Here is a 13762-nt window from a genome sequence, read left to right on the forward strand (position 1 = left end):
GCTGTCTGTGTCGCATTCCCAAGCAGCCCAAAGTTCAGAGCACTTTTGAGAGCCTTTGTAAAGCAACAGCAGCGAGTCAGCAGCTAATGAAGTCCTTGTGCGAGTACATTCCTTCCATGATGAGTGCAACCATGTGTTTCTGCGTGTCCAATCCGAATGTGCACGCTCTCACAAAGGCCTTTTGCTGATGCAATGACATCAACAGGAATGTGCTCATTTTTGTTTCTTGACATGCATCAGCACCTAAGTTCCTCCAGGTGTGGGTGTGAACCATTTTCGTTGTTTCATTTCAACTAAAATCTTGCATACGTGTGGGGAAAAGGCTATCAAATGACGGTCTGGACTTGGATAAAAGTTCCGTGTTAACATTGCATGCACCAAAAAATTTTACGCTGATCCAAATTGAGATTGCTTAGACTCACCAGGGCAAAGACCTAGACCAACACCAAGTCCAGTATTTCTAATTTAACTCTACAAATGAAGTCACAAATATTAGAAATAAAGCACCTTTGTTTCACTGACACCTACAAAATTACTCTTCTTCCACAGACAGTCTTAAATAGGGGCATTGGCCAAAGCTTCAATCATCACAGTTAATTAGGGGCCCACAAGCAAAACACAGTCATGCAGAAAAAGACAGAACTGTCTGTTCCCTTTGTGACAAACAATGAGACCGCTAAGTGGGCTTGTGAGTTCAAGGTATAGAGAGAATACTGATAAACAAAGACACGGTTTACTGCACATATACCCCTACTTGGTATTTTAATGGTGAAGAAGAATCTTCTAAAGGCCACTGTACTTAATTGATTTCATTTGTCAGTCCAGCTTGGAACCTTGGGCTACAAGAAAAAAAGAAAAAAGGCTGTTGGGTAACATCATGTGGCAGAATTTGGGCATAGATTCAGATTCAGATTCAGAAAACCAAATTTATCCCCGTGGGGAAATTAGAGTTGTGCGAGAGGGGCTTATTGTCGAGACAAACAGAGCAAAGGAAAAACATAGGATGAGAGTGGGGCTGTGGGCTTAGCACTTGAGGTTGTGAGGTAGTGGGAGTCATCTTTAGGAACCTTTATGTCACCGGGGTAGTGAAAATCGATGGATGGATGGTTTCGAGAGACACCGTCATTTAAAAAAAAATCTCTTTTAAACAGAGATGTACCAAAAATTTCCCCAAAGTATATAGTTTGTGACATTGAGGGTGGAAGATCGATCATGACGGAACACTGTGTCGTCTACAGGCGCTAAGCTGTCGCCATCGTCTGGTCATTACGAGAAGTGCTGTCTGAACGACTTTTCCTTACTGTTTAGACAACAAAGGTGGAACGAAGCTGTATTTTAGTTTAGGTGTTTCCATTTAAAATCAAATAATGAGTCTTTTTTCCCCCTTCTATGTTTACTGTTTCCAACACGGACCTACCAGGATGATGCAGTCATATATATCACTTTAAACTACAATAATAACAATATTAGTACTTTGCAATTAATTCCTCACTGACATTGCAAAAAGAAATTAAGCCTTATGATCTTTGTTTCGACTGATTTTAGGAAATAATTGGGAGAGTGGGCGGCCCGGTAGTCCAGTGGTTAGCACGTCGGCTTCACAGTGCAGAGGTGCCGGGTTCGATTCCAGCTGCGGCCTCCCTGTGTGGAGTTTGCATGTTCTCCCCGGGCCTGCGTGGGTTTTCTCCGGGTGCTCCGGTTTCCTCCCACATTCCAAAAACATGCATGGCAGGCTGATTGAACACTCTAAATTGTCCCTAGGTGTGAGTGTGAGCGTGGATGGTTGTTCGTCTATGTGTGCCCTGCAATTGGCTGGCAACCGATTCAGGGTGTCCCCCGCCTACTGCCCGTAGACAGCTGGAATAGGCCCCAGCACCCCCCACGACCCTAGTGAGGTTCAAGCGGCTCGGAAGATGAATGAATGAAAGAATTGGGAGAGTGCTATGTACAGCATTTGCATGTTGAGAAACAGTAGTGACTTGCTCCTTTTGAGTTTTTTCCCCCCAAAGAATTCGCTCCACCACGTAATGTGAATTTAAGCATTTTTATTTTCACTGTAACATACATATAACTCATGTGGTTCGAGAAAAGAAAAAAGCAAGTAGGAAAATATTACATGACAAATTGGACCAGTAAACCCCGCTATTGTCAATAAATCCATCACGGTATAATATATGTAGGATTGCAAAAACTCTAGGGACATTTGTAACTTTTTAAAAACGTGTTTTTTTAAATTTGGAATAAAACAACATATATACTGCATATCATATCATATACTATGGAAAGCAAAGCACTTTTGCAGATACCCCCCCCCCCCAAAAAAAAAAAAACATGACGCCAAGTTATGAGCTATGGCATGCCCCTTAAATGTCCCAACTCTTAACAGAAGGCACTCCACATTCTTGGAGAGCAGCAAAGATGAAAACCGTAGAATTTCATTATGATAGGTGATGCCAGGTTTTCATCAGAATGCTCGACTCTTCTTGCATGTGTCTTTTACTTTACCCCTTCAAAGAAATATAAATTGTAAAGTATTTGCCAGCAAATACCCACGTCATTGAGTCTTCAGGATGAGTTAGCTGGCTTGGTTTGCGGTTTCATTCAGAAGCGCTCTTTAATTATTCATATTAATTCTATGACCATGTTCAAGCTAAAACGTTTTGTTCCATATGTGTCCAGGCTTGCAGGTAGCTCAGTTAACTGCGGCAATAAAGGTTACTCATGACAAGTTACGACATTATCCTAAGCACACAATCAGACAACAAGAGCAGCACATTGACGAAACTGGAATGGAAATTTGATTATGCTGATCAGTAGATCAACAATGCCATCAAATGTGAAGAATTATCTGTTACAAATGTGTAATTGTGGTTATTGGGTTGCCCAGTGTGAGGAAATATTTCACATTTGGCCTTTTCAAAATTATACTTGTACCTTTATTTTATTATTTTGTCACTGACTCACAGTATAGTTTTGGTGTATTTTGCTGGCATGAGACAGAAACTAACATGGAATTCCTGAAATGTAATGCAAACATTCTTGGCCTGCCTATAAGCCATTCTTGTCAACAAGTATATGAACACAATGGATATCCTGAAATGAAATGGGGGTGGGGGGGGAATAAAAAATCAAACAATATAACTTTGGTACATCTCATGGTGCAGCAGGTAGAAAACTTAGAGCTGAGTGCTTTAATATCATAATTACATTCAACACTGAAGAAAAAAAGAACAGTCTTACAAAGACTAACATTTAGGTCAAAGGCTTGAAGGACAGACACACTTCAAATCAAATATTTGATGAACTCCTTTAAGTGGTGTGTATAAGAAGTTTGTTTGAAACAGTGGCCAAAATCAAGACTGCCGTCTGGAAGTTGCCTTTTGATGAACTGGACTGTTCCTACTGTTTGCTACTAAAAATAAACACAAACATGTTGGCATTTGTGGCAATATTTCGACGTGTTGTGATGATTTCTGAGGTATTTCTGGTCGAACGTTTTCAAACGCTTCTCTCTGAAATGAGGGGCAGAAACAATTTCCGAGAGGGGAATAATGAGGGGTGGCTCATACAAGTTTTAAAATCTGTAGAAGGCAGCAGCTGAACATGTAAACAAGAAGATTGCCATGGCATGAACGTGATGGCACATCCAGGGACGGACGGACAGGGAGAAAAGACGAGGCCGAGTGATTACAAGAGGAAAGTTATTCCGAGCATTCATCAAATCGGACATAGTGCCAGACTCGATGGCCTCACACAAGTGTCTCCGGTAGCGTGTCTGCGCTGTCTGAAGAGAGCAGCTGCCATATTTGCCAGCGGTCCCGCTGCCAGTCCTGCCACTCCGGGCTGTGCGGCATCACGGTCCCATCCGAGTTTCTCTGCTCGGCACCTGACCTCTTGTGCTGCAGGGGGTGCTGCTGCGCTGCGGCAAGCCCAGGTGAACTTTGGCTAACGGCCAGGTGGTGATGAGCGTGATAAGGAGGAGGGAACCGGCCGCTTTCGTTTGCGTTTACCCAGCCTTTCAATCCCGATGACGTGCAGGCTCCGTGGGCGTGCTCGAGGACCTGCGCAGACCGATCGATGGCTGGCTGCAGGTGAGGACTCGTGCATACGCGGGTCAGTGGCAAGTGGGGTCTGCACTCAGCAATGCCAGGCAGCGTCCTCGTCGGCGGCGCCATCAGCTGGTGTCTGCTGTCACTGTGGAGTCCATCAGGTCCTTCCTGTGAGCTGCGGGGGCTTCCCTCGGACACGTTGCCATGGGAACCTTCAGAGCAAACGGCCACAGTATCAACGCAATTATTGCTTTGGTACATTTTGGGTGTGTTGGTCTGCAACAATTGTTTTTTTCCCCCTGCACATTACTACCAATGTCATCATATTTGCAGCAAGCAACTTTTAATCATTCCCCATAACAAAGTTTTCAATGCGTACTGCCCAAGATTCTAACTTAGCAAATCATACTCGAGTCAATATATCACCTGATGGAATTAATAGCGCCCCTTTATGTAGTGGAATAGAATTTGACTTGCAGACAGTAGGAATTTTCAGGCAGGGAGCTCACCTGTAAAAGTCTGGTCCTTGAGTGCTGGTTTGAGAGTCGCGTGCCACGTACCCCAAATGTTAGCATGTTCCTCCGAGATACAGTCTCAAGGAAGGAAAAGAGAAACAAGGTCAAATAATGGCACGCGGCGACCTGAGGGTCAAGAGAAAGTCAGGTGTTTGGTCCGAGATTTAGAGCTCACCTGCTCCCACCCTGCCGTCGGTTCCTGACTCGCCGGCCCAGCCTGCCATCAGTGTACCGCCTGGCTTCCCTGTGTCCCCTCTACGTTCGCTCAGGATGGGGGAGTTGTTGTCATAAGGGGACACCTCCCCGCTGGACGGCTTGTTGGAATCGCTGGAGGAGCGGCGTTCGCTCAGGGCGAAGGGCTCCTCAGAGTGGAGTAGATCGGTACTCCTGCAGAGAAAAGCAAATTGGGCTGAAAGACGGGTCGGAACCGGAAGACAAAATGAGGTTGTGCGTAACTCACTGTGACGCTTTTCGTCTCAGGAGGTAGTCCACCACATCGGGGTCCGTCTCCAGCAGACTCATTAAAACTTCATTTTGCAGGTCAGGCGGGACCTAAACAATAAGCAACTTGAATTAATTCAATTGAGATTCTGAATCTCTTTTGTGCTCAAGGCCAACAATTGAGGAAGGCCAATCCCTTTGTGTTTTTCCTGCGTTTTTGCCCCATCCTTAATAAACTCTGACTCAAACTAATCTACATAAGAAGCTAAGAATGTCATCTCCCCAGCCCCGTCTCTCCACCAAATAAATATAAAACTCCCGCTCTTAGCAGATCCGAAGGGGTCTGATGCGATTAATTGGCTTGCTGTCGGAATGTAAGCCTAAGGGGAGTGGCAGTGGCAGATTACACAACATTACAGTTGAACGTTTCGGACCTAAAATGACCTGAGCTGTCTGTCTGCACTGTTGGAGAATCCCGAGAAGAGACAGGAACAAAGCAAGCGAAGAAGAATCTAATCCGTGTAAAATTGTGACCTTTCCTGACTCCGCACGAAGGATTTCAAGCATGAATGTTCCTTTTTGTTTTCAAAAGAAGGCGTTCAAGTGTCCGGGTGAACATTTTGTGATGCTTTGGTCAGAAAAGCTGGCACTGTGTACTTACTGACAAGATAAGTCAGTTGCTCTCGACACAAAAATGTAAAAGTGCATCAGTTGGAGGAAACGAGGATGAGAACCAACTGACCATGAAGAGGGTCTGGTAGCTGGCGATCATTTTCTGTAGCGTGGCGATGACAGCTGTGCTCTCCTCGGCCCGGGCTGAGCTCTGGACGCTGAATTCCTTGTCTGAAGATTTTAGTTTATGCAGCAGGTTGGGGCCGAAGATGGTGGCGAGGTTTAAAGGAGTCATCTTGTTCCCCACGATCTGAAATGAAAGTCAAGTCGTACTGTGACACCCACTCAGCAGGAGTTGGCCCGGGTGATTGATGGTTCATGTGACAACGGTAACCATGTAAAGTTAAAAGTGTCCATCTTTCATACGTTTAGCTTGGGTTTCCTCTGTTTGTAAATTGTGTGTCTGCGCACTCTCTCACACAGCTCAACATTGTGTTATACTACGGGAAACTGCTCTTGGAGAGGTCAGCACCAATTGTCACTCTGCACAGAAATGACCCGGATGCAAGGAAATGCAAAATGCTCAAAAGCCAGCTCTTGGATCACTGCGTGGCAACATTGCACATTTAGCAAATGTGTTACGCGATGCACGAGGTTCGTCGATCCACTTTCACATCAACTTTGCGTCTGTTTTTGGAACTTTTTTGGGATGTGGCAGGTCCTTGCGTTTCATCTGTGAGGGATGACTTTACCTCCTGTCTGTCTTTGTCTTGCCTATCATGAGCGTGGTCGGCCACGGTGGAAAGGAACGCCAAGAGACGGTGGAGTGTGTCGCTGTTGGATGCTGGGAGCAGGTACACCAGTAGCTGCATGACACTTTGCTGCTCCTCTAGATCCAACACTGCAACAGGGACAGGTCAGACGGCACCAGAAGACGAGTGAAGGTGTGAAATGTGTCTGCTGGGCAGGAGGCAAGCATACATGTCGTGTTTATGAAGGCGGTATAGAGCTCCTTGGTGAGAAGTGGGTCAGGCATGTCCCTCAGGAACTCCTTCAACAAAGCTGCCACGTCATGAACGCTGTGCTCCTCATCTAAATGGACATCAACGCCACGGTCAAACTCCTCTCGTAACTAAAGCAGGGGAAAAAATTTCTGGTAAAAAAAACCCGAAAGTAATCGATGGAATGCAGGTTTTTGTGACTCCGCATTACGATCAATGTACAGCAGATGGTTTCATTCACCCCTCATGCTGCATTGCACAAGTGTCACTTATTTGATTTTGATTTGATTTGACTTTTTATTTGGTCTCCCAAAGGAGAAACCTGTCTTGGAGGACAGCCCCCCCCATGCCGCTACATACATTGAACAATACGTACAGTATATACCGTACACAACAGACATTGGACAATAATACAATACAAGACAATATATACTCTACATACATTGGACAACACGTTACAGGCATCTGCACACCCCACACTGCCCTCATGTCCTCCTGCTTTCCTCAAGTTGTTTGTTAATTAGGTTGATAGCCTGCGGTACGAATGAGTTTTTGTATCGGTTTAGTTTGCATAGAAGGGTCCTGTACCTCCTTCCTGAGTGTAGGAGCTCGAATTGGGAGTGTAACACGTGAGAAGGATTGTCAAGAATGTTGTTGGCCTGTTGAATAATGGACTGCACATATATATCCTGGGAAGCAGGGGGCAGGGGCTGTCCGATTACCTTCCCAGCTGTTTTAACCAAGATGGTTATCTGAGCTTTCGATTTTACAGTCAGTTTCCCAAACCAACTGGTTATTCCAAAGCGCAGGACTGACTCAATAGTTGCTCGATAAAAGATCAACAGTATGCTACAGTAGAGTGTGGCCAGCAATTGTATTTTGCATCCGCATAACATGCTATGTAAAACATAAACACAAACAGAATACAATGACTTGCAAATCCTTTTCAACCAATATTCGACTGAATGCGCTACAAAGACAAGATATTTAATGTTCCAAAGGAAGTTTCTTTTTTCCTTTCTCTCTATCTGCAAGTATTCTGTAGTTTTGAATCTGATGTCTACGGAGCCCCGACTGCAATTGATCGCTCAGTTCAACAGCAGGTAGTTCAACAAGAAATATCTCTTTAGATGCCGTTCAGAGCAACAAAAGAACAACAAAAAGAATATTTCTCAACATACAATTGCAAAGAATTTCAGAATTTCATCATTTACGGTCCAAAATATCAAGAGTTCACATTTTTAAAAAATTCTGCAAATCATTGAGCAAAAGGACCATCCGGATTGGTATCAGTGCTATGTTTAAAAGAAAGAATATGCGATGGTAGTGGGGTGTTTTCGTGCCCAATGGCATTGGTAACTTGTTCATCTGTGAAGGCACCATATAGGTTGAAAGGAATGTGCAAGTTATTGAAGCAGCATATTCTGCCATCCCAGCATCTTATTTCTGCAAGACAATGCCAATCCATGTTGGGCACATGTTACCACAGTGTGGCTTTGTAGTAAAAAACGGTGGATACCTAAACCTACCTGCCAGCAGTCCAGACCTGTCTCCCATTGAAAATGTGTGGCGCATTATGAAACGCAAAATACGACAACGGAGATCCTGGGAATGTTGATCAACTGAAGTTGGAAATCAAGCAACATTGGGAAATAATTCCACCAACAAAGCTGCCGCAATGAGTGTGATGCATTCTGAAACACTTACTGAGTGTTGTTAAAAGGAAAGTTGATGTAACACTGGCAAACGTGCCCTTGTCTGAGCTCTTATGAAACAGGCATCCAATTCAAAAGGAGTGAATGTTTGCAACAAAAAAAAAATAGTTTATCAGTTTGAATATTAAGCATCTTGTCTCTGTTGTGTGTTCAGTTGAAAATAGGTTGAAAGGGATTTGCAAGTTACTCATCTGGTTTTTGTTTACATTTCATACAATGTTGGAACTGCACTGAAATTGGGATTTGTATGTTTGGAAATAAAATACAATGCTTCAAATTTTTGGATGAAACTGGGTTGCTCTGCAAAACCACTGAACCATTTACGGAGAATTAAACAGCACACCAACCTGTCGAACTCTTTTCTTTGAACTTCCCACCCTGAAAATCCCCACTGTCTGCAAACCTGAGAGTGGAAAAGAAAAAAAAGGCCCCGATAACTATAGAGTCACTGCAGATGTGAAGCTTTTGTCAAAAACAGAAGGATGAGTGGATCTACGAACCGTATTTCTCAATGTGTCGGCAGCAGCTGTCAACTACACGCGGAACCTGCCGGTATATCGGATTGAGGCTCAGCCGTTTGTCCCTGTGTTTCTCCTTCTTACTCGGTGTCTCGGCAGGCAGGGAGAGCTGCAGCGCCTCCAGCAGGCGGGACTGGTTGTCGTCCAAATCCGTGATCGAATCCACCGACATTCCACCCTGATGCCGAAACATGCATTTTTATTTGAGAACATTGAAGTGTACCAGCAGAACACACACAGACCCACTTTAAAGCGTGGCTGACCAACTCACCCGTCTGCGCACTCGTGGTGCAGCCTCAGGCGTGTTGGGCGACGTTGACTCATTCGCTGTTTCTGACGTGGAGCTCAATGAGGAGTTACTGCTAGAGAGCTCCTTATTAGACGATCGCTTTGTCGCAAACTGGAGATGATGGAAGAATTTTAGTTGGTATTCTTTTGCTTTTAATGTGTAAAAATTGCTCATTTTGGGGGGACTGCATGATGAGATGTGTGTGCATGCATGATGACCTGGAGAATGGAAGAGACAAGGTCAGACGAGTCCTTGTGATCCTCTCGCTGCGGCGGATCCTGACGATAGCCGTCCTGGCGTTGCCTATGCGTCCTGTCATTTGCGATGACCTGTGAGAGGGGTATACTGAAGGCCTGAGGAACACCCTCTGGGAGACAAAAAAAATAGTAAAAACAGAAAACACAATGTGATGGAAAAACAATGGTTCTCCTGGAGGGGTTTTTTTTGTTAAAATGTATTACTTTTTACACAACCGTTGCCCACAATCATGTTCTACATCATTTGCATACGGACACAAGAGTCTAATTGCATCCAGGAACCACAACCGAAGGTTTTGTAGCTCAATATGACCACAAACATGGCAGCACAACAGATTTATTTCGACACAAACTAAGTGCGCACATGTGTTCAACACAAGGCGCATGCAGAGCTGCACGTATGCACCGAAGCGCCATCTGTGCTGCATGATGAACATGATGCATCGATGCCAAGACCAACTTGATTAAGCCATCACTGTGTCTCCTCAAGTACAAGGGAAGCGCGAGCATGCATGCGTGTGAAAAACCTCCTTTGAAGGATGACTGTGAGTTGAAACCTATCCCAGATGATTGGGCAAGAACCAAGGTACAACTTGTACCCCACATAATTGAAAAGTCTATTTTTTTCAAGATGCATTTTGATCTGACAAAATTTACAAGGCCCTGACTCAAAATTACCCTGGACTAAAGAAATAAGGACACACACACACACACACACACAGAGCACAGATCACAGAGACCTTTGATTGTGCAATGCCAGCTAATCTGACATGTCCTGCAAAGATGAGTGAACATCGTTGGCCAAGGCTGGACTTAGGCAGATGATTGTTGGGGCGGTGAATTCTGGGGCCGATATGCTGCTATTTAGTTATTTTCTTCTTCCACTTTACCTCAAGAGACGCATGTAAATATGTACATACATGCTGCTCACGTCTAAATGCTAGGGCCAATTTTCTTTTTGTGCTAGTCCAGATTTGCCGTCAGCTGAGGGCACATTTGTATCTGTACTTAAAATCTTATGAGTGTTTTCACTGAAAGAGCCTCGACTCACCAGTTTGATGAGAAAAGCCTCTATCTCCAAATCAGCACCCGGTCTCTTTCAAGACCTGCATGTTCTGCAGCCAAATTCTACGCTGTGCTCAGCATGCAGTCGCTCCACTTAATATAAATACCAACTGTTAACGGACACCTTATTTTTTTATCGTCTCTCTGTTCAGCCGACAAAGACCGTCTCGCTAGAGGAAGGTAGGGGGCAGAGTTTTGGCAACAATTAGCCAAAAGGGAATCCGCGAGATCAAGGAACATGCCGCAGAATATTTAAGAACTTGGCATACCTTTGTCTTTACTCTTCTCTTTGGATAAAGAATCCAGTTTCCTCCGCAGTGACTTTTTCCTCTTCTGTCCATCTGTGCAGGGGCAGAGGTCATTTCACTAAATACATCTGGAATACATGATGTCTTTATCTGCTGCACTGTAGTCCGATCTTGATAAATTAAGCAAGGAATACGTTTAAAAAACGAGCGAATGGCTCGCAATGTGCAAGTGTAGTTCTTCTTAAAATGAATTATAATGTTGCCATTTTCAAAGGGAATAAGAGAAATGCTGATGGTGAACTTTGATAGGTTAGTTTGAGCACACGGTTCAAGAGTTTTTAGCTTGTTGTGGGGTGTGATTGTAGGGTTAGAGTTGAATTAGTTTTGCAGTGCAGAGTTCACCGTTAGATTCGGGTTAAGTTAGATACATTTTGGCTGACTGTTTTTACATACATTTAAACATGAGTGGTCCTCTAGTCTTTCGAAAGAAGGAAAAAAAACACAGTTCACTGTAAACATGAAATTATGGTACATGACTCCTGAATTGGCTGATTTAATAACCAGGAAACTCTGAAAGCTATGGCACACACTTGAAGTTTACATCCTTGGAATTCTTGTGTAAGCCTGAGGAAAACAACTGGTGCTTGGGCTGTTCTACTTACTTACTTTGTATTTAGTTTGAACCCCAGATGTTCTCCTGTATCACACGAGTCACTCAAGGAAATGGATCCGCCACCCACTCAGCATCCCAGTGTAGCATTAGCTGTTTACGTCATAGAACCGTTTCAGTTTCCCCAAGCGTCCAAGCACCATTGACAAATCTCCCAATCTTCAACATTACCACTGCTGTCTGATTTTCACTGTGTTTCTTATGACATTTGAGAAAGTTGAGCATCCCGTTTAGCAAACAAGTTGAAAGTGAAGGGAGAGCAGAGGAAATGGGGTGTGGAAGGAAAGAAAGAAGGATGCAAAGGAGAGAGCACAGAGTGGGGGTAGGAGCAGTGATAGGAAACGGATTTGGGGGGATTTTTTGACAGATGGCTCAGAAAGCTAAACAGATATCTGATGTACTTTGGGTTCAATAATTAACATCTGGTAAACTTTCCTGCTTTTTCCATCATGTCAAAACCTGAATGTTGAATTTTGTAGGTTTCTACCTTCTGCAAAAGTGTTTTGAACAAACCCAGGAAAGCATTCCATAAAAATGAGAAACGGGGTTTTGAAATCGTAATCAAATGCATACGGTGCACAATTGAAAGTGCAAACAGAATTCTTCTTAGAAATGGCCACTGTAAGTTGCTGTGGAATTCATGAGCAACGCAGAGAAAGAAGGCAATGGTAACTCGGAAAATGCAAGGCTCCACTGGCTGCATTGGACTGTTGCAATGGCAGCAACTTCAAAAGAAAGATAGCTCGCTATACATTACATTACATTAGTGCAACTACAGACCAACAGTTCTGAAAACAAGAAGTAGGTTGAAAGGAATTTGCAGTTTTGTTTTAAATAAGCCATGACTCATCCGAAATAGGAGTCTTTTGTTTAGTCATAGCGGCATTGTAATTTTCGGAATTATGTAGCACTTTCCACCACTCGGACTAGTGGAGTGCAACCCCGATCGGACTTGTGTGTGCACTGAGTGTCAAGGCAAAACGACGTTACCTGTGTCAGCTGTACATATGTTATGCGACAGAGTAGCTGCTTTGGAACCAAATATACACGTGAATTCAGCAAAAACGGGCAAAAACTTTAATTGGTGCAACCCCCTAGAATTTATAGACATTAGGTAACAATGCAATAAAGGGGTGGAGACATATATGTGAACCTACCGTACCTTTTGGCACAGTAATCTGGCATCCAACGTCATAGTCATGGTGCAAACGGGCATAGGCCACTTCCTGGAGCCGGGCCCTCTCCAGTTCGGACAGGCTCTGGATGGCAACTGGAGTCAGACGCACACTTTGACCAGACAGGCTGTTCCAGGTGAAGTCACCCTAAGGGCAGGCAAAGCTTTAGTCGTACGTCAAACAGTCACCTCGGCTCCTCCCTAAAGTTGTGGGTATATGGCATGTAAACAAGAAATGTACTGAAAATCCGTTTTCTGCCCAGAAGTGCATTTTCAGCCTCGGACCAAAATACTTCTATGCCATGCATTATGCGGGAATGTAAATTGTTCCAGAGAAGATGGGACGATGTGCGTACTACATTAACTCAGTGTTAACAAGTGAGTCGATAAATATCGCACGTTGTGATTGGCCTACAAAATATTTCTATGTATTTTTAAAAAACTCAATTCAGCTTTAGTAAAGGATCATATAAATGTGATATTTTGGATAAAGTCTCATTCTCTAATCAAAATAGTCACAACACCAGCCCGTATTCAGCAAGTGCCAAGATCATACAAAATAGATCAGTCAAAACCATTCAAAGGAATAAATCTATAAAGAAAATATTGATGTTCTTTAGAGTCTTTCTGGTGGTGCTGTTTTGTATTCTTTTATACGTTGCTGTTTTGGCCTAGACGCAAATGTTCCTGACAAAATACCCAGTGTCCTCGAGAAGTCAGAATAGGGCTTGGCATGAAATGCTCCAGCTGAGGATTTTCTTTTAAAGACTTTTAAGGAATTATAATTTCTGTCGGTGATTCATTTTTTTGACCTTGGGTTCTTCATTTCCGGTTTTGGCCAAGAGTTTTCATTTCAGAGCATCATGAATACAAACTCATAATTGGACACTTGTGAGCCCAACGTCTGCATAAGATTACAATAACTGGGTCTTTAACTCAAACTCTTCCATCACTGTTTCTCGCATAGACGTAAAGGAATGCCTGGCCAGAGTGTGGGATGAGTCACTGAAACCAGCTGGGTCTCAGAGCTTCCAGAAATACATACAAGTCAATTAAATTTGGATCCCAGATGAAGCTGCAACCATGTGGTGGTGTCTGGAGAAAAATGTGTGTGATGAATGAAAACCTTGAAAACCTCGTCGCCACCTTTTAAACGTAGATGTCTTCTTATATGTGTGTCATGGAGAACGGAGTCTTTTCTCTTCGTC

General features: G+C 43.7%; 1 protein-coding gene across 3 annotated transcripts in view; it reads right to left on the reverse strand.

The window, feature by feature from the left end:
- Positions 1–2030: 2030 nt before the first annotated feature.
- Positions 2031–13762, reverse strand: part of LOC127592081 (rho GTPase-activating protein 6-like) — a 76356-nt gene continuing 64624 nt past the window's right edge. For all 3 annotated transcript variants that reach the window (XM_052052535.1, XM_052052553.1, XM_052052543.1), the window contains exons 2-14: positions 12543–12702; positions 10732–10803; positions 9359–9507; positions 9123–9251; positions 8834–9029; positions 8681–8736; positions 6599–6749; positions 6370–6518; positions 5748–5927; positions 5025–5116; positions 4740–4951; positions 4559–4642; positions 2031–4261 (exon numbers count right to left, since the gene is read on the reverse strand). In XM_052052535.1, the coding sequence (XP_051908495.1) occupies positions 3750–4261; positions 4559–4642; positions 4740–4951; positions 5025–5116; positions 5748–5927; positions 6370–6518; positions 6599–6749; positions 8681–8736; positions 8834–9029; positions 9123–9251; positions 9359–9507; positions 10732–10803; positions 12543–12702 (2142 nt within the window). In that variant the 3' untranslated portion in view covers positions 2031–3749. The remainder of the gene's footprint in view (positions 4262–4558; positions 4643–4739; positions 4952–5024; positions 5117–5747; positions 5928–6369; positions 6519–6598; positions 6750–8680; positions 8737–8833; positions 9030–9122; positions 9252–9358; positions 9508–10731; positions 10804–12542; positions 12703–13762) is intronic.

This window comes from Hippocampus zosterae, chromosome 2, assembly GCF_025434085.1.
Source record: "Hippocampus zosterae strain Florida chromosome 2, ASM2543408v3, whole genome shotgun sequence".
NCBI classification, from domain to species: Eukaryota; Metazoa; Chordata; class Actinopteri; order Syngnathiformes; family Syngnathidae; genus Hippocampus; species Hippocampus zosterae.